This window comes from Rattus rattus, chromosome 9, assembly GCF_011064425.1.
Source record: "Rattus rattus isolate New Zealand chromosome 9, Rrattus_CSIRO_v1, whole genome shotgun sequence".
NCBI classification, from domain to species: domain Eukaryota; kingdom Metazoa; phylum Chordata; class Mammalia; order Rodentia; family Muridae; genus Rattus; species Rattus rattus.
The window spans coordinates 17,356,858-17,377,870 of NC_046162.1; the positions used below are offsets into that span (position 1 = coordinate 17,356,858).

General features: G+C 48.2%; 1 protein-coding gene across 2 annotated transcripts in view; it reads left to right on the forward strand.

Annotated features, from left to right (window-relative positions):
- The first annotated feature begins 3,234 nt into the window (after positions 1–3,234).
- Srl (sarcalumenin) overlaps positions 3,235–21,013 on the forward strand; it is a 42,328-nt gene continuing 24,549 nt past the window's right edge. For both annotated transcript variants that reach the window (XM_032912744.1, XM_032912745.1), the window contains exon 1: positions 3,235–3,305. In XM_032912744.1, coding sequence (XP_032768635.1) covers positions 3,245–3,305 — 61 coding nt within the window. In that variant the 5' untranslated portion in view covers positions 3,235–3,244. The remainder of the gene's footprint in view (positions 3,306–21,013) is intronic.

The following is a 21,013-nucleotide window of genomic DNA, read 5'->3' on the forward strand; positions in this document are numbered from 1 at the left end:
CTGCCATAAATCGTCATCTGACCTCTGACCCCCACAGAGAAACCATAGCACTGTGGACCAGACCTAAATTAGCTTACTGAGGCAGTAAGCCTTGGAGATGACAATTATATCAGGTGAATAGAAGTTACTTTTACAGAAGATCTTGGTTTGGCTTCTAGCACGTACATGGTGGCCCACAACCATCCATAACTCCAATTTCCAGGAATTCAGTCCCCCTTTCTAGCTTCCATGGGTACCAGGTGCACATGCTGTATTCTTAGCATGCATATGGGCAGAACACTAATACTTGATATATGAATAAATCACTGGGTACTTGGGAAGCAGATCTCTGCAAGTTCAAGACTAGCATGGTCTATATAGAGAGCTCTAGTACAGACAGGGCTATATATATAGTGGCCTATCTCCCAGAGAGAAAAAATATCAATGAAAGTCTGTGACTTTGAGGCAGGTTTTAGATAAAGCACCATTTTCCAGGTAAAAACCTAATCATAAAAGAACAATTGGTAAGTGTCATTTGATAAAAATCAAGAACTTCTTCTGTCCCTTGAAAGGCATTTAAGGGATGAAGTGACAAGCTACAGTCTAGGAAAGAACATTTACAAGCCAAGAATCTGATAAAGGAGTTGTATATGGATCGAGATTGAACAAAACATCTCAATAAGTGGACCAAAGATTCGAGCAGGCATCTCATAAAAATATACCAAAGAAATAGGTAGCGGATAAGTGAAAACATTAATCTTTTCAATTATTAGGGAAATAGAAGTCAAGACTGCAATGAGGTGAGATGCCTAGAGGGCAAAGGCGCTTGCCACCAAGCCTGTTGATCTGAGCGCAATTCCCAGGATCTAGGTGGTGGAAGGAGAGAACTGTCTTCTGGCCTGTGTGTGCACCATAACGTGTGTGTGTGTGTGTGTGTGTGTGTGTGTGTGTGTGTGTGTGTGTGTGCGTGCGTGCACGTATGTGTGCATGCACACACATCCTTGTGCACATATATGCACACAAAAATTGTTTGAAAAATAAATCCTGCAGTGAGGCACACCCGTGCATCTAAAGAATGCCTCAAGGTAAGGGCTAAGGCATGCTCAGAAGGGAGTTCTTGAGTTCTTGACTGGCACATGGAAGGCCTTGAGTTCCATTCTCAGGACCACACATACCCACTAAGTCAAGTGTTAGGTCGGGCAGGGGCTGAAACTCTAGTGCACTTTTGGGAACATAAAAACAAAATAGTACAATCACCATGGGAAACGTTTTAAACATATTTATTGTTGGCATTTTGCCTAGGCTCCGCCCTACAGTTACCTGGCAACAGCGAGGTATACCTGACTCACTATAAAAGGGGCTGCTTGTCCCCTCCTCAGTTTCTTGCCCTTCTTCCTCTCTTTCCTCTCTGTCCCTTCTTACCCCATTCCCTTCCCCCCACTCTCCACATGTTCATAGCTGCCACCCACCTCTTTCTCTCTCTGCGTTTCTCTGTCTCTACTACCCTTCAACTCCCCTCCCCATACCTAAATAAACTTCTATACTAGATAGTCGTTATGGCTGGTACCTTAGGGGGAAGGGATGCCTCAGTATGGGCCCACAGAGGCACCCCCTTCCACCTCATCATACCTTGCCTCTACCAAATATGTCCCTGGCTTCTTTTTCTTTTTTATAAATCACAACAGATATCATATGACCCAACTATTTCACTCCTAGGCATTTACACAAGAGAAACCGAAGGTTCGATCTGTACGTTGGTATAGATACAAATAAAAGTTTATAACAACTTTACTTGGTCTAATCTTGGAGACAACCCAACATGTTCATCAGCAGGTGAGTGGATCACCAGTTGTGGCTTGTTCCTCCAATGGACAGCTGGTCGTTGATAAAAGGGAACACAACGGATGAATCTCGAAATAATTGTGCTAAGTGAAAAAAGCAGATAAAGATCATTGATCGCACTTGCAGCCATAGTTGTGAAGAGCAAACTAGTGTGTGTTGACAGCAAGGAGGTTAAAGGTTGCCAGACTGTGAGGGGCGGGATCTGTTCGTTACCTTAACTGTGCTGGCGTATGTGACATTGCAGACATGGGTCAGATTTTATCAGTTTGTACCCTTTAGATAGGTGTGTGTATTAGGCATGATGGTGCACACCTTTGATCCCAGCACTTGGGAGGCAGAGGTAGGAGAATCCCCAAGTAGAGGCCAGCCTGGTCTACAGAATGAGTTCCAGGACAGCCTGGTTATACAGAGAAATCCTGTCTCAAAAAAAGCAAAAACAAAAAAAAACCCCAAGAAACCCTATGTAGTATATTTTTTGTTGATCGTATATCAGTAAAGCTGCATTAAAATGATAAAGCACAAGAGTTGGGAATATGGTTCTGTGGCAGAACGTTCTGGCCTAAGCTGGATTCCAGTACCATGAAAACAAGCTTTGAGAAATGTCAAGTTCCTAGCACAGAACAGGTGCCCAGTTTGCTTTTTGTTCATTTACTCCGTGGCCAGTTGCTGCCTCCTCCTTTCCTGGTGACACTATCCCCCTGGCTAGATAAGCCAGCGTCTGTTGTCTCTCAGCTTCCTACAGCTGACTTTCAGGGCTACCGCAAGCCCAGAGGAAGACTGCATCCTAAAGCGCTTTGGAGAGGCGACTGAACGTTCAGGAGCCCCTGCCCAATGGAAATGGATCTGCCTCTCCGACTGACATCACGTCATTCAGGCGACTCTCTAAGCCCCCTTTTTCCCTCTGCTCAGCATTCTCTGTACAGAGGCCCTGGAAGGACAAGCTTGTAGTCATCGACCTCAAAGGTCAGATGTCGTGGGTTTTCCTATTTGCTAGATTGCAGATCAGTGACTATCAGATAGGACTGGTTTCCATTTGGCTGATAGTCCCTCATTTGGAGGCATTTCCAGGTCCTTGACCTATCTGAGACTTTAGTTCAAGGTAACAAATATTCTAGGAAGACTCAAGTTCCTAACTCCTGGACCTCAGCCCAAGGGCCGTCTTTATCCCCTTATCCCCTACCCTGGACTAAATGATCCTGGGCATGTTAGGAGAGGCCACTGCTGGGCTCTGCTTCTGATGCTTGGAGCCTAGGACAACGCCCACGGTAGCCCTTGGGGGTCTGGGCTTCTTCCCCATCATGTTTGCCCAGTTGCCCCAGTGACTGTGTGACCCTTCTCCCCCGCCCTCCACCGCCTGCTGCGGCCGCCTGCACCCACCATATAAATAGAGGCGAGGAGCAGCTGGGCTCTCTTGGCAGTCACCATGAAGGCGCTGCTCCTGCTCTGCTGCTTCCTGGCCTCGCTGCTGCTTTCAGGACAAGCAGGTATGCCCCCTGCACAAATGACTCCCACCGCGCCCCTCATGTTCCCAAGCTTTCATCGGAGTGGAGGGCTGGGACGACGGCAGATTTGCTTCTAGCTAATATCACTGCCCTTCTCCCAGGGGCCTGGGACACAGAGGATGAGGTGCTAGAGAGAAGTGGGGGTCGGTGAGGGGTTCTGAGAAGAAATGAGAGCAAATGGTCCTGAGGTCTAGGCCAGGTTCAGAGAGCGGCATCTGACTGGAATATGCTGGAGAGAGGACCCTCCAGAGTCAAGCCTAGAGGAATCTCTGAGATGGATAAAAATAAGATAGTCTTGGAGCTGAAGGTTGTCTGCGTTAGCATCTTGGTGGGATAGGACAGAGGACTGTTTCGGTGAGTGACTTGGGAGGTTTGCATGTCCGTGGACGGAGCGGGACACTGCAGACAAAGCTGGGAGTCTTCTTATGGACAGTGGGACAGAGTTGGGGTTGGGAAAGGGTATGATTGCATGGGAAGCGGAGAACTGGTGATCGTGCCGAGAGCAACATGGGATGCGGAGAGGAACGGAAGAGAGCCTTCCGAGGGGCAGGGCCTTTCATCAAGAAGGGGGCTCGCCTCTGCACACCGTGGCTCTCCTTTGACATCTCAGCACTTTGTGCTGCAGAGGTGGTGGCTTGGGTTGCAGCATGAGGATTATTTATAGGCTGCAGTGGGGACACCCGATCTTTCTGCCACCTCTCTTGTTCTTTAGACTTCCAAGGCTGGCTTCCCCTTGGGGATTCTTTGGGGAGGTGCTCTAAAATTCCCCCTAGGGATCTAGGACACCCTGGTCTGTCTCCTGTGCTAGCACTTCATCTTTGTGAGATTTCTGGGACTACATTTTACCTGTAAGGTTCTGTCTCATGGACTGGAGTGACAGAGGTGCAGTCCTAGTGAGAGTACAGGCATTTGAGGAACAAAAGCCATTCTTTGGGGGGTGTGAGAGGTAAAGCTGCGTGCTCTAGGCCATTGAGCTTGCTACTGGGCCCTGCCCTTGTCTGCCCTTGAGTTAATTTGGTCTCCATGGGGCTGTGGTGGCTGGAGTGGCGAGTATTCCAAGCGGCTGTCAGGTGGCTAAGTATGGAAACAGTCCTGTAATTGGATCCCCAGCCCCAAGCCACCGCCACCCTCTCCTCTTCCCAGCCCCTCCTCTGCTGGGTCCAGCCCCAGCTGCCACCTTGAAGCTTCCACATAGCAGAGTCCCAGGAATTTCTGTCCTTTTAGGGGCATTTAAACATTTTTCTTTCTTTGTACAGAGGGGGCAGGATTTCTAGGTTATTCCAAAAGCTCTGCTCAGAGCCCTTGCTATGGGAAAGAGGCATGTAATTTCTGGGAAGGTTTTTCTAGGCTATTGCTTTTTTGTACCCAGGAGTGTGAGCTTGCTCTTGCTTGTCCATTAGTGTACAGATTCCCCTGCCGGCTTGTTCTACCACAGGCATCACTGCTTTGCCCAGTTGTAGATTGTGTATCCTGAGGTGGCTTCCACTTCAACTCAGTGAGAGGTTACAAGACACCTGATGGTTTCCCTATACATCTATTTTCTCTTATTCTTTTTTTTTTTTATAAATATATAAATATATATATATATATATATATATATATATATATATATATATATATATATATATATACTGTTGCTGTCTTCGGACAATACCAGAAGAGGGCATCAGATTCCATTACAAATGGTTGTGAGCCACCATGTGGTTGCTGGGAATTGAACTCAGGACCTCTGGAAGAGCAGTCAGTGCTCTTGACCCCTGAGCCATCTCTCCAGCCCCTTCCCTTTACATCTATAATAGCAGTCTTTGCTAGTGGTTGATTTCCCCCCAGAACTTGCCATGTTAAAGGTTAAAGGTCATGTCTTTGTATCTGAACTCTTGTCTCCCCTCTTCTTCCTGTCAAGAAGCAAAAGTCTTCTCCAGCTCTACCCCCATTTCCAAAGATAGGAACCCTGGAGCACAACTGACCTTACCTCCCACATTGCTCTCGCGGTTCCTCTAGACTGGGTGGTTGACTCGGAAGCTCTTCCCATTAGGAGACCCAGCACCCCTGTTTCTCTAGACATTTGTCACAAGTACCTACACTAGAACTTGGGAGCAGCCATTGGCTCCTGTCACCAGGCTCCTCTGGTTCCTTCCCTTGTCCTGCTGCCCCTAGTTCTTTCTAATTACCTGAGTTGTCTCCATGATCTAAAGATCTGGAAGGGAGATAGGTCTCACCAAGAACTCCAGAGATGATTTAATGAATGTTTTCATTGGACAGTGAAGGAGAGAAAAACCCAGAGAAGTGATGAGACCTTCCCAGTCAGGGACAGAAGCACATGCTTCAGTGCTGTTAGCACTCCACTGGGAACATGTCTCTCCCCTGCCAGCCTTCCTGTGACAGACCCAGTGGATGAATGTGAAAGGGGTAGTGGACGAGGACATCCAGGAGGTTTCTGAGAATGTTGCTTCAGATCCTTCGACCCTCACCCCTCCATCCCAATGGCAAGAGATTGGTGTGTACTGGGGGTGCCCATCTACAGACCTAGGATGTGTCCGTCTCATTCCCTGAGAGCACAGGTTGCCTCCTCTTTACTGTAAGGCTATGTATCTAGAAGGAAACTTCCTTTCTGTCTCTCCCACAGGGCAGTCCAGCTCCTACTGTCTTCTGTTGGGAGGTTTTAAGAGGAGTGAATTCAGGGTTCCAGGGAGAGCCGACCTCAGAAGCCTCAGTTCCCAAAGCAATGTCCCCTTGTCTAACTTGTGAAAGCTGGACAAACTCATAGGGTGCATCTTGTTTCCCCACTTTCCATATAGAGCCTGTGACGTGCTGTGCTACGATGTGCTTAGAAGGATGTGTGGGGACCACAGTTTGGGAAATCCTGCTTTTGCCCCATATATGTTACAGTGAGCACCATATGTTACAGTGAAGGTCAGATAACTGTCAATGGCCAGCCAGAACAGGATTCAGGTCTCTTTTCTTCTCACCCTGTGCTCTTGCCCATTTATCCTCCTGGGAAGGTGAAGAGAAGGCCAGATGCAACCAACTGGCCTTTGATGTCTGCTTGTGAAGGACCCAACTTCCGTGAACACAAACGGAAGACAAGATGGCTGTTCTGCTGCTGGCTGGGCCTCGGGGTGGGGGTGAGGCTGGGTGCTGTACTTGCTGGCTGGGATGAAGGCGACAGCTGGGAGAGTGCGCCATGCAGAACAGGGTCTGTGACTGTGGGTGGGGGTGGGCACACTCTACTCTTAGTCCAAGTCCAAGTCTATTGTGGAGTGTTGCTCGAGGAGTTGAAGCCATTCATTCACACAGCTTGAAATAGTTCATCATTTCATATTTGCTGTGTCTTCTGTTTTTAAAGTATGATATTGGAGGAATTTGGAAGACATTTTCGGCATACCTTTGGTCTAGAAGGAAGGAGAAAGACAGCTTTCCCCTTACACAGATGCTGGGCTGATAAGATAGAGACTGTAGCCTGGAACTGGATAAAAATAAGGCCTGGGAATGCAGAAGTTCCGTTCATTTACAGAGACCAGCAAGGCTGCGAAGGAGGGGGCCATTGCAGAGGGAGAAAAATAAGACCAAGAACTAATCTTTGAAGGACACTGGAATTGAAGATTAGGAAGAGGAAGAAGATAATAAATAAATGAGTTTCTGAAAGAAATACCAGGAGACAGAGTGACTGGGTGGCCAAGGGAAAGGGTATCTCCTAAAGGAAGGGGCAGTCAGGGAATTAAATGCCACAGAGACCTGGGGCAGGATGAGGTGTTGATTTTGACCACCCAGAGGTCACCATCAGATTAGGAGGGATTTAAGAGTATTTAGTGGTCACATTGAGGCGGCATATTTAGATGTGGGGAATTAAAGATTAAATCAGCTGGATAAAAGCCAGTAACAGAATTTCGGGGCCAGAAGGCATTGCAGACACAGAGAAACTTTAATACTGGGCACGTTTCTGAGCCAACAGGGAAGGCTCCTGTTGAAAGGAAAAGATCTAAGAGCACAGGGAAAGGCTGGGTTGTGGCTCAGTTAGCAGAGTGACTGCATAGCATGCATGAGGCCCTGGGTTCAAGTCCCTGTACCACATGAAACCGAGGATGGTGACGTGCTCTGGTAATCCCAGCACTTGGCCGGCGAAGAGAGGAGAACCAGGAGTTCAGGGTCATTCTGGGCTACGGGGTGAGTCAGAGACAGGCTGGACTTCATGAGATCCTGATTAAAAAAAAAAAAAAAGACAAGAATGAGATGGCCAATGGGATGTCTAAGATGTCAGAATTCTCAAGGCAGGCACAGAAGGCCTGAGCATACTGAGGCTCTGATGAGAAGCGGTGAAGAGACCTTGGATAGATACTGTGTTAGAATCAGTCTCAGTGGCCTCTGCTATCCAAGGCGCTGAACTAGGCAGTATGTTTGCAGGATCTGCTGGGGATTTCTCTAGAACAGTGGTTCTCAACCTTCCTGATTCCGTGACCCTTGAATACATGTGGTGAAGCCCAATCATCAAATTGTTTTTGCTGCTACTTGATAGCTATAATTTTGCTACTGTTTTGAATCAATCATAGCGTCAATATCTTTGAAGGTAGAGGTTTGCCAAAGGGGTTGTGACCCACAGGTTATGGAAGGCCATAGAAGGGAGAGCCTGACAAACCTTCCAAGAGCTCTGCGTAGCTAGGGAGACTGGTTACTCTGAGCTTGAGTTGAAGCCAAGCCAGTGTCCACTGTTGAGGAACAACTGGGAGATGCTTGGAAGAGAGGGCTGAAGGTGGGACCCCAAACCAGCACAAAATCTCATCAGTGAATGTCAGCGGCTGCCACCTCCAGTCAGAGTGACCGAACTTGCCCTGACTCCATCACCCAGGACGCGTACTTAGCAGATGCCTGTGGAACCTGCTGTGGGTAAAGCACTGCGCGGGGCCCCTCTGGACTCGAGGTTTTACGTAGATACTGACAGGGGGAGCCCATGGCCTGGGTGGTGATCTTGCTATTGACGAGAGATGAAGACAGGCTCGGCTCACCCCTCTAGCTCCATCTTGGCTTGGACGAAGGGGACAGACACGATGGTGAGGCTCCTCTCCTTCTTTTCTATGTCGGGAGCCCCGGCTCCTCAGAATCTGCAGACCTCACCCGCTTTCTTAGGAAGGCATTGGAGCAGAAGCTGCCTGTCCTAAGGAGGCATCCATACTGCAGGGTCCAGTGATTCTTTCTCGGCTTATTTCTCCGTCTCCCTGCCAGCCCTGTGTCTGTTCTTCAGATCATACCCTACCACAGTTTAGTCAGGAAAAGTTATACTCGTGCCAGTGGAAGACCAGGGATCAATAGCTTGAACTGTTGTTTTTATCTCAAGAAAGGCATCTCTAAGGTAGAATTTCCCATTGGTTTGGTGAGCAAGGCCTGTGGACCCCCTTAATTACAATACAGAGCAACGGGTAGTCCCTGATTTCTGTAGACTGGGCCTGCTCTACCTGGTGCTGAGTAAGAATTGGAGACACAGGGAGCCCAGGTGCAGGGCTGCCAAACTGGATCTGTTTAGTGTTCCTCAGGTCTCAGTCTCCTGGGTCCATCTCAGCCTAGTATGCTCAGCAGGAGAATTACAACAAACGTAATTCAGGGAACAAATGGGACTGTCAGATTCAGCTGGGATTTTGGAGACTGGTCCCCAGACTGCCTACTCTGGCCTGACAGCTCTGCTGTTGTGAGGATCGAGGAGTTTCCCCCATCTCTCCCTGCCTGAGAAAGAGTTTCTCTGTGCAGCCCTGGCTGCCCTGGGACTTCCTCTGTAGACCAGGCTGGCCTCTGACTCAGAGATCTGCCTGCCTCTGCCACCCGAGTGCTGGGATTAAAGGTGTGCACCACCATGGCTGGCAGGAGTCTTAACCTACCTGGTTTCAGCCTCCTCCTTCTCCACTCTTGAAAGTGGTTTTACTAACAATCGAGGTCCCAGGTCCCTTCCACCTAGGGGGAACATACTTGTCAATCGTCAACTTACACGTATTCACCTTCCCTCCCAGAGCAGCCAGCCATTCCTGAGCTGCTCAATTGTAAGATAGGAAATGTGTGAGGAGAATCAGAATTCAAGTGTCAGAATTAAACCAGAAGTGTAAGTAACAATGCATAACATTTTATTAATAACTGGATATAATTAGTTAATAAGTAGAATTTAATCAGAATGAAAGGGCCACGAGATCAACCACAGCCCTTTTTTTTTTTTAAAGATTTTTTTTATTATATATAAGTACACTGTAGCTGTCTTCAGACACACCAGAAGAGGGCATCAGATCCATTACAGATGGTTGTGAGCCACCATGTGGTTGCTGGGAATTGAACTCAGGACCTCTGGAAGAGTAGTCGGGTGCTCTTAACCGCTGAGCCATTTCGCCAGCCCCCTACCACAGCCTTATAGTGGGTTCTTTAGTCCAGTTTAACAGTTCTTCCTCAGCTCGTATGGAGGAAGCTGCTTTCAGCTGCCCTGGGGTGAACATTCCCACGGACAGATTCTGAAGACACAGAGGAGGTATTGTGGCCAGTGGGAGCCAGCATGGAAGTCTGTCTTTCCTGAGATGGTGCAGTGCAGGGTGTAGGAAAGCAGAGGGATTCTATGGGACCCTGGCTGGACTCCTGGCTCTCTGTAAGAGCTTTAGGGGACAGAAAAGGGCTGTTCTCCATTCACTCCTTCCCAGGGTTCTTTGCACAGCCTCCTTGAGAGTTCTTACTTCTTCCTCTGTTTAGAGTATGCTAGGTACTGTGTGACTGCGGGCTATGTGCCAGCCTTTGGGAACAGAGGGCTCATCAGAGGCCCTCAGAGTATTTCCGTGGTCTTCCTTAGGGAACCCCCTTTTAGATAAGGAGATTGGGTGGATTCCAGTCAGGACGTAATCAGAAGGAAGTGTGAAAAAGCAACAGAATGACCAAATTCTCTGGGAAGTTGAGTGAGTCCAAGGAGTGGGAGTGTTTTACCCGAGGAGGGAGAGCTGAGGCAGATGTGGGGTCTTTAGCTCTCACAGACCCTTCTTGGGACCTCCAAGGTCCTGGCAGAGCCGCATGGTACAGGCAGGAATGGACTGGCTGTGCCTCTGCCCTGGAGAGCTGACCTGCTATTTGGAGAGATGACTTGCACTGTAAAAAAATGTTACTAACACCCCCTGCAGCCTACACTCTGGTTGGAGTACAGAGGAGAGTTAGGAAGGTCGGCTCCACAGAGGGAGTCAGCCACACTTGTAGGAGGAGACAGTCATCAGATAGTCTGTCTCTGGAGCCCAAGAAACTGCACTTTTATTATTTCTCTTACAGACACATAAATAAGTAGTTTAAAAAAAAGAAAAAGAAAATCATGGCATTGTTTTCATTTCTGACAATCCACCACAGTCCAAAAAGATTAAAAGGGAAATCCCAGAAATAAGCAATTCAGAAATTTTAAATAACTTTTTTTTCTTTTGAAGCAGAATCTCACTCTCTGGTTTTGGCCTGACTGGCCTGGAACTCACCATGTAGAGTAGACTGGTCGTAAGCTCTCAGAGACTGCCTGTCTCTGTCTTCCGAGAGTAAGAACTGCCCGACCACTGTCTAATTGTTCTAGTTCATTATTATTATTAGTTTTATTGTTACTCTTTTCCTACCTCCCCCAACCCTTCCAGTACTGAGGGTCTCATGCAGTCTGGACATGGACTCTGCCAATGAGCTAGCTCCTCAGCTCACTGCGCCTAAGTTTTAAAATTTTATCACATTTATTTGTTCTGTGTGTGTACACATGCACACTCACACTCACACACACACATATATATACAGACACACACACATACAAACACACACACATGACACACACACACACACACACACACACACACACACACACACACACACACACACACACACACACACACACACACACACACACACACACACACACACACAAACACAAACACACACACACAGACACACAGACACACACACATGCACACGCACACACATGCCTTGGTGCATGTGTAGAAGTCAGAGGACAACTTGTAGGAGTCAGGTCCTTTCTACCACTTTAGGGTTCTGGGAGTCAGATTCGGGTTATCCAGGCTTGGCAACATCCTTCCTACTGGGTCATCTGGTTGCTACCCCACCTCCCTCTTCTTGAGGCAGGGTCTCAGATAGCTCAGCCTTGGCAAAGCTGTGTAGCCCAGGATGATCGTGAAAGGTTCTCCCTGCCTCCACCTCCCAAGTGCTGGGATGACGTGTGAGCACTGCCATGCTCGGTCTGATGTGATACTGAGGATGAAACCCTGGCCTTTGCTCAGGCTAGCAAGCACTTTACAAGTGAGCTACATGTCCGGGCCATCACTGTGCTTACTTTGTAAATTAAAACTGTATAGAGCCAATGAGATGGTTCAGCAAGGGAAGTCATTTGCCACTAAGCTTGATAACCTGAGTTTCGTCCCCAGAACTCATGTGGTGGATGTGGTGGACATGGTGGACATGGTGGAAGGAGAGAACTCACTCTGGCAAATTTCCTTCTGACCTCCACACACGTGCCATGGCGTGTGTGCATCCTCCTCGCCAACAAATAAGTAAAGAAATAAAAATGTAAGAGGGTTATCATAGGTAGGTATGCACAGACAAAACACGCCCGATGTAGAATTCAGCACTATGTGGTTTCAGGCCTCTTCATGGGACCTGGAAACGTCCCCTGTAAGACCAGGGGGACTCCTATTGTACTGTATTACTAACACTCAGCATGGAGCTTGGCTCACCAGAGGCACTTAATAATGTCTAATGAATGAGCAGATGATTTCTGAAAGCAGCGTGATCTACAGGCGTGGGGGAAGCTCAGAGTTTTGCACCGGCAGGAACAGGATGAGAGCCATACTGGCTAGAGTGGGAAGCTCATGTTCAGGGGAGACAAGGCCACCCTGATGGATTGGAGCCAGTTGGGAAGAACCTTGAAGGCCAAGCTAAGAGGCTCTCTCCCTAGCCTGCTCTCCTTTTGACTAGACCCCACCCCCTTCTCCTCCCTCTCAGATATTTTTGGATCCTTCTAGAGCAGGGACAGCACCCTGAGTTCAAACAGGTGCAGGCAAAGCCTGGCCTGGAGTTTGGTGCTTACAGGAAGTGGGTTGTGCTGGGAGCTCAGCCCAGAACCAAGCCAGGGGAGAGCCCTGGGCCTAGGGAGTCCCCTCCTTCCTTCCCTCCTCCAGCAGGCCACTGCCAAGCTGCAGCCCCTGGTCCTCCTCCAAGTGGCCATTGGGTTAGAACCTAGCTGCCCAGTTGTCTCCAATAGAATTTTCCCTAGATGGCAATAGGTAAAAGTTTGACTGACAACACCAGACCCTTGGCTCCTCTTTCTCTCTCCTTTGTGTTAACAGTGTCTCTATGTAGCTGGCCTTGAACTCATAGTCCTTCTTCCTTAACCCCCTAAGTGCTGGGATTATAGACATGAACCATCTTGCTCTTTGGGGATAATAATGCCTGAGCTCTTGAGAACACGGAGGCTATGTGACTAAAGTAAGAATAAGGGAGCTGGAGTGGGGAGAGCTCAGTTGGTAAAGCGCTTGTCTAACACATGAGAAGACCTGGGCTTTATCCTTAGCATCACATAACTGGTCATGGTGGTGCATGCCACTTGGGAGGTAGACACACACAGATCAGAAGTTCAAGGTCAACCCAATATCCTGGGACACGTAATGAGTTTGAGGCCAGATCGGGATATACAAGGCCCTGTCTCAAAAAAATGTCTATCAGATGCTTTAAATATTCTTTGAGTCAGGCGTGGTGGTGCACACCTTCAGTCCCAGCATTCATGAGGCAAAGGCAGGAGGATCTCTGTGGGTTCGAGGCCAGCATGCTCTATATAGTGTGTTCCAGGACAGGCAGAGCTACATAGCAAGTCCCTTTCTCAAAAAAGTTCTTTGATATTTTTTAAAATGTTTTTTAATGGTTTTTTTTTTTTAAGATTTATTTATTTTATTTACAGATGGTTGTGAGCCACCATGTGGTTGCTAGGAATTGAACTCAGGACCTCTGGAAGAGCAGTCAGTGCTCTTAACCACTGAGCCCTCTCTCCAGCCCCCAAGTTCTTTGATGTCCCATGACTTTTTTTTATGCTAACAGGGCTGTGACAGTGGCGGCACGTTCTCACTGTGGAGCATATGTGCTGTCACTTGACATGTGCTGCCAGTTTCCCCAAATATCATGGGACAAGAACAACCGAAGGACTCGATCAGCGTTCCACTCCCACTGGGGCTGTTAATATCTTCGGGATTCTCTGTCCTCAAAGAGCTTACAAACCAGGAGAGGGGTTACTCCGTACTCATGAGATGAACAGAGAGCCATATAAGGTAGATGGAATCAGGGGCTAAAAATAAGTAGCCAGAGAGAGAGAGAGAGAGAGAGGGAGAGGGAGAGAGAGAGAGAGAGAGAGAGAGAGAGAGAGAGAGAGAGAGAGAGAGAGAGAGAGAGAGAGCAGTGAAGGGGGAGCATTTGTCAGGCTCTGTGGCTGGGAGGGGGCGCTCGTGTGATGCCAGGACGGTAGGGTAGGGACTGGGGCTTGGGACTAGTGAAATCACATCTGTTAGTGTGGGAGAACGTTTGGCAGATTTCAGAGGCCAGGTTTAAGCGTTGGTTCCTCAATCATTTTCCTGTGGTTGCCATAACAGTCATCCCAAACTTGACGGCTTAAAACGTTAAAAAAAAAATGGCTGGGTGTGGAGGTGCACACCTTTAAACCTAGCACTTGGGAGACACAAGCAGGTGTGTGTGTGTGTGTGTGTGTGTGTGTGTGTGTGTGTGTGTATCCAAGCCCAGCCTAGTCCACATAGTTAGATCTCATCTCAAACAAAACAAAACAAAACAAAACAAAACAAAACAAATCCCACGAAAATATTCTGGCTCAGTTATAGAGTACAGAAGTCTAAAATCAACACATCGGTAGGGCTATAATTCTGAAGGTTCTTGTGCTTTTCCCAACTTCTTGTAATTGCTGGTAATCCCCAGTTTTCCTGGCTTCCAGCCTCACTACTCCAATCTCACCTCTGCCTTCCCATGGCCTTCTCCCCTGTCTGGGTGTCTATATTTTTTTTTTCCTTACCATATAAGGATATTAAAAACATTGGGTTTAGGGCGCACCCTAATTTACACGACCTCATCTTAACTAATTACATCTTCAAAAATCATATTTCCAAATAAGGTCACATTCTCAGGTCATGGGGGACACTAAGGTTGAAAGGACACCTTTCAACCCACTATAATTTCTTAACTGTAAGCCTCAGGATGTCTAGTAGTTATGACCTCCAAAAGTCTAGTCCTCATGTTCCTTGTCTTCTGCTGGGCAGAGGGGCACCTCTTGTCTTGGCCCCCACAGTGACCCGATGGCTAATATGGAGTTGACACACCCAGAGGGAACATGTTAAATGAGTGTATAGACAGCTGGTTGGAGCAGAGGATTCCAAAGGCAGCTGCCCAGCTTACAAGGGTGCTGGGGGGGAGGGTGACTGCTCCAGCTACAGAGCAAGTTAGAGGTAGAAGACCCTGGGGAAGGGAGAGCTAGTCTCTGGACGGCTAGTGATAGAGTGTGCACAGCTTGCTTTCTGTGTGAGAGCCTGCGTCAGTCCCCTGGATCTTAGCTTTGGGGTATTGTAGGAGCATGGGATGTGGATTTCCTTCCGATCCTTTGCAGAAGCTGCTCAGAAGGTGGCCACCCTGGGAGGTCACCATTCTCACAGACCTCCTGCCAAGTAGCAGAGGTTCCATATAGCATAGTAGAATAGCTGGTTCTTCTCACAGGGGGTGGTGGGAATACCGAAGTCTAGGGTATCTGGGCAGCTGGAGAAGGTAGGCACTGAGGGACATCCTGGTCCTAGAGGAAACAGGCTAAGGGGATTTGTTGTTAGTCTTCGTTCATCTAGGCCTTCAGACCTTTTCAGAAATATCCATCCGTGAGTATTGAAGAGGTTGTCCGTGGTTAAGGGTACTGCTCTTGGGTTGGGGATTTAGCTCAGTGGTAGAGCGCTTGCCTAGCAAGCACAAGGCCCTGTGTTCAGTTCCCAGCTCCGAAAAAAAGAAAAAAGAAAAAAAAAAAAAAGAGTACTGCTCTTTCCAAGGGCCTTATTTTGGGTCCCTGTGCCCACACGGCTTGTCACTGCCTGTAATTCCAGCTCCAGGTTATCCAATGCCCCCTTTCGGCCTAATCATGTGCCCACATACACATAGCACACGCACACATACACATAAATAAAAATAAATCATTTTTTAAAAATTGGTCTTTCAACACAGGGTTTCTCTGTTTGGTGCTGGCTCTCCTGGGACTCTCTTTGTAAACCAAGCTGACCTCAAATGCACAAAGATATTGCCTACATCTGCTTCCCAAGTGCTGAGAGTGAAGGTGTGGCCTACCAAGCCCAGCAATGTCTTTTTTTTTTTTTTTTTTTTTTTTTTTTTAAGGACAACAACAACAAATGCTCATCAGTGACCACAAAGGCCTAGGTCACAGGATCCAGTGGTCTCCACCGTTAACCCTCTGAGACTCACCAAACGTTCTCCCACACTAACAGATGTGATTCCACTAGTCCCAAGCCCCAGTCCCTACCCCTACCGTCCTGGCATTGCACGCTCTGAAGCCTGGCTTGCACTGTCTCTAGCTCTCCCCTACCCTTTTAGCCACGTCACGGCTCCTCACACACTTGGACACTCTCCCCGCAGTGTCTGACCCCAAATAACCTCACATCTCATGAGCAGCTACTCAGCGCCTGTGTCGTCCACGGTCACTTCTCTGGCATGGGAACTGATGCTGGGCGGTTATCTCTGCCTTCCTGTCTCCTCATCGGCTCCTCTAATCAAATTTTAATGTCTTCAAGGGGAGAAGACTTTGTTCAGCAATTCAGTTCAATGGTTATTACATGGTAAACTAGGAAAGCGACTCTCCTAGGGCCCTTTAATCACCTGAGATCTAGGCCTGTGGAGGCTAAGTACTGACATTAGCGCACAGCTCAGGGGCCCTTCTGACACTGAGATGAAGAAAGGACTTCATTTTGTCACTGTCCCTCCCATTTCCATCCAACTATCTGTTTTCTATCCATTCATTTTGTATTCAACCACACGAATAGCTATTCTAGGTGCCAAGGAGACAAATCCCAGACACAATGCTACATAAATCATGCCGTGTGTTGGTGCTGTTGTAATATATTTAATAACTTTGTTAGTTCTTATTATGACCCAGCCACTCGTCAACAATCAAGTCACAGTCTTATCAATTTATTTAATCGCACAATTGCTGGGCGATTAACCCTAAACTATTTTTCTACACTAGACTGGTTATTTCCCAGTTGTGCTCACCAAGTTGCTGTTTGAGTCTCGCCTGGGTTATTTCTGCTCCATCAGTCTGTCCTCAGGATGTACTTCTCTCCCTTGGCCATGTCCAAGCTATGGTCCAACCATCTAATGGAGACCTCCTGCTCTCTCCACTTTCTTTCTCTTTCTCTCTCTCCTAGCAGTTTCTATCTGCAATCCCCAGCCTAGTAACCAGAGCCACGCCCACCTCTATTCTCCCCAGTAATCGGCTGCCAGCCCGTTTGATTTAAACAGTCAGAGAAGATTGGCAAGCAAAGTTTACACGAGTTATTTTGGTGTATGTGAGAATATACTCGTCAGAACTGCAACCAAATCTTGGGGGCCAGTGTTTAGTATCTGAATACAAAGGGGTACCAGACATATTAGGAAACAGTGAAGAAAAATAAAAACAGGGAAAGAAAAGACAGAGGCTAAGTGGGAGACAGTCTTCACCGAGGTGGCTGGAGGAACCCCCACAGAGATACAATATCAGAACACAGTTGTCTGGGAAGAGCACGCTCTAAGAGAGCACACGAAGCACAGTGAGCCAGGAGGGGCCCTGGGGTGGTCCAAGAAGAACACGAGTTCCCAAGTGTCTGGACAGAGCGGGCAAGGTGGCATCAGAGAGGAGAGGAGGTCACAGGGGAAGCAGGGCAGAGGTGTGAGCCTCCAGGTCACTCACTGTAGGGCTAGAGCTTCTCCTCTGCGTGAGGTAGGAAGGTCTGGGGTTGGTGCACTGAGGATGGACGTCCCTCCTCCCCCTGGCTATGCGGCACACTCAGGGGCATGGGAAGGGACGACTGTGTGGTCCTTTTTTAGATGGCCCTTGAGAAACACTGGCTGGGAAGGAGGCTTCTGGTCATGTGCTCTCAGTCGGGAGATAGCTGCTAAGTCAACATCTATCTTCTCTCTGGGGATAAAGGTGACAGGTTCTTCAGGAACATAGAGCAGGTGCATCTAAGTTTGAGGACCAGAGAGGTAATCCCTAGGGGATGAGCCCCAAAGCTGAGCTCTGAGGTATGATCAGGGATTGGCCTTGGGACAGGAGTGACCTGAGACTGGAATCATGGGGACTGGTTAGAAGTGCAGGTGATCTGCAGGCCTGGGTGACAAACATCTAAAGAAGGACTGGATATGAACCCTTTCCTGGAGATGTCAACCTGGGAGGTAGGTCACTACCATAGGGTTTGTGTCTTGTCATGCCACTCAGTGCAGTCTAGACATGAGTAATTGAGGTCAGAGACGGACAGACATCCATGTGGCCTGAAGACATTGTGAGGGGTGTGGGAGGATACATGGCTAACAAGAGGAACAGGTAAGGCTGGGACCTATAGAAAAGCAGAGGGAGTACCAGGTATAAAGACCATCACAACATCTGTTATGAGATGGATGTTTAAGCCCTAACCCAAGTGCCTGGTTTTTTTTGGAAGTGGGGCCATTGTGGCTGTTGCTAGTTGGATTCCTACTGGAGAAGGGTAGGCTCTATGTCCAAAATGGTGGCTTCCCTCTGGGAAGAGAAGGAGGAGAAGGTCATGTGAAGATGGAGACAGAAACTGAAAGAGGCAGCTGTAAGCCAGGGGTTCCCTGCAGACACAGGAGCCAGGGAGGTGAGACAGGTCCTCCCCTATGAATTTTTATTCCTTTTCTTTCTTTCTATTTAAGATTTATTTTTATTCTTCTGTGTGTGTGTGTGTGTGTGTGTGTGTGTGTGTGTGTGTGTGTGTGTGTGTGAGAGAGAGAGAGAGAGAGAGAGAGAGAGAGAGAGGGGTTGTATTTTACATATGGGTGGGTGTCTAGAGAACAAGAAGGGTTGTAGAAACTGTAGCAGGCGGTTGTAAGCTGCCCTGTATTGGTGCTGGGAACTCCACTCAGGGTCTCTCCAGCCCAGCAGCAAGCATTCTTAACCAACAGCCATCTCTGGAGTCTTCCTTTTCTTTCTCCTCTCTCTCTCTTTTAGATAGTGTCTCAGGTAGCCCTTACAGGTCTGGAACTCACTGTATAGCTAAAGATGACCTTGAACGTTTGGCCCTCCTGCCTCTGCCTTGAGCACTGGGATTACAGACTGTGCCACTACCCCTGACTTTATGTAGTGCCGCAGATTAAATCTAGGACTTCATGCACAACACCCTGAGATATGTCACTGTCCCCTGAATTTCTACCTTTTGAAGTTTCTAAATTTGTGGTACTTGGTTTTAGAGACCTTAGGAACTAATGCAGGGCTGTATCCAGGCTTGGGTGCAGGGATGTGGCTGATGTCCAGGAGGGACTGAGAGGACCCTAATAGCAGGTTGAGCTATAACTTGTTGTTATAGCCCACTCAGCCCCTCAGATCCAGCTTTGTGGCCCTCAGCATTGACTGGGGAGGGTCAACCTGGATCAGGAAGCATAGAATGTGCACTCACTCTAGTCCTGCCCTTGGCTTTGACCTTCCTCCCCTAGAGTGAGCCCCTTAGGAACTAAGGAATATATGGCCTTCTGTGGCTCTGTTTGGCCACAAGGCTGCCAAAAACAAGGTATGTAACAGATTAAAGGCCCCCTGGTGACAAGAACCTCCTCTGGTTTCAGTATTTGAATAGGTGAGGTGGGAGTACCTAGAGCTCCAGTTCTTAGTGACACTTAAAGCCACCAGAGAAGGAGCCTATTTTCAGACTGATCTGCCAGTAAAGACTCCTTCCTGAAGGGTTAGATGTCCAGAGAGGGAGTCTCCAGAAAGCTGGCCTGAGGGATATTTTCCAAGGGGATGTGTCTGAGATGCTGGATCTAGGCCACTTGGGAAAATCCCAGATTTCTGGAGTGGTCTGCTTTAGAGTATGTTAGACATGTTTGCTTATGACATTCCAGGCTTGGAAAGGATAATTCAGGGCAATGGTTGGATCTGCTCTAGAACAGCAGTTCTCAACCTGCAGCTTGAGACCCTTTGGGAGGTTGAAGGACTCTTTCACAGGGGTCACCTAAGACTATGAGAAAACACAGATATTTACAGTATAATTTATTACTAGCCAAATTACAGTCATGAAATAGCAGCAAAAGTAATTTTATATTTGTTGGTCACCACGGAATGAGGAATTATATTAAAGGATCCCAGCCTTAGGAGAGCTGAGAACCACTGGTCTAGAGGCTCTGAGAGTTGGTGCCTTCCAGGCAGCACACAGGTTAAGGTTGTCCCTTTGCTCCAATCACCAGATTCTTCTGATGATGACGAGTGAGACGTCAGATCCCATTAGTGACTACAGATCCCACTTCAGCCGTTTGTGGCTGGTGACTGGAGAGAAGGAGCTCTGAGTAGAAAGACCTTCTCTAGCCTCTTGACTGAGCTCCCAATCCCAGAGGGTCCAAAGGAACGAGGTGAGGGGTTAGCCTTGCACCTCCTGTCCAAAGTTGGTTCTGCTGTAACCACTCAGTGCATTTGGGGTTTGTCCAGGTGTCACTGCTCTTCTAGGAAATGTAAGTGCCACAGATAGTGTTCGTTGGATGTTCTCAGACATCATTACAGTGTTCCAAAGGGGTCGCCAAAGCAGGGTATTAGGCTCTGCATTTTGTCAGTGTGTCAAGGGACATCCCAAGGCAACATTATGGTTCAGGCCCAGACTGGGAAAGTGTTAGATCTACATCCCAAGCTGGCGAACCAAGCAGACTTCCTCCAGCCTCTTTAGGTTGGGAAAGAGGTGGGTTTGGTCTTATCGCTTCCTTCATGGCCAAGCCCCAGTGACTCCAGCCCAAGGCGTCTAGAGAGAATGCACTCCCTTGGCTCCATGGGTCTTTCCTCCTGGCACTCAAGAGTTAACCCTCAGTCCTGCCATCGTCTTTCCATGCAGAACCCAGGGTGTGATTCCTTCAGGGGAAACAGGGGAACCAGGCTCCAGCCCCTGTCTTCCTCAGACTCCACCCTGCACCTATTCCTCCTTCCTTGTCCTGGCCACTGGCTTAGTCCTTCCAAGGTGAGGACATTATTACCCACGGCCTCTTATGAAGATATTTATGCTGATCTCTGGAAAAGCAGCTTTCAGTAGAGCACCTCTTCTATGAGTCCTCTGTAGGCAGCAGGACTGAATCTTTCCTGTTTGTTTGTTAGCCCAGGCTGGCCTCAAACTCCAAGACCTCAATCTTTAGATCCTCTTGTCTCCACCTCCCAAGTACCAGAATCATACTCATGTGCCACCACACTTGGTTTATGCAGTCCTGGGGATTGAACCCAGGGCTTTGTGTGTGCTGGGCCAGCCCTCTATCATCTGAGCTGTACTCCCAGCTCAGGACCCAATGCTGTGCTTCTCAGAGAGATATTCATCTTTCAAAATAAGTAAGCAAGTCAGGTGTGGTAACACACACCCGTAACACCATCACTTGGGCTAAAGCAGAAAGACTGCTATGATTTCTGTGTGTACCAAGCCTCCCAGAACTATATG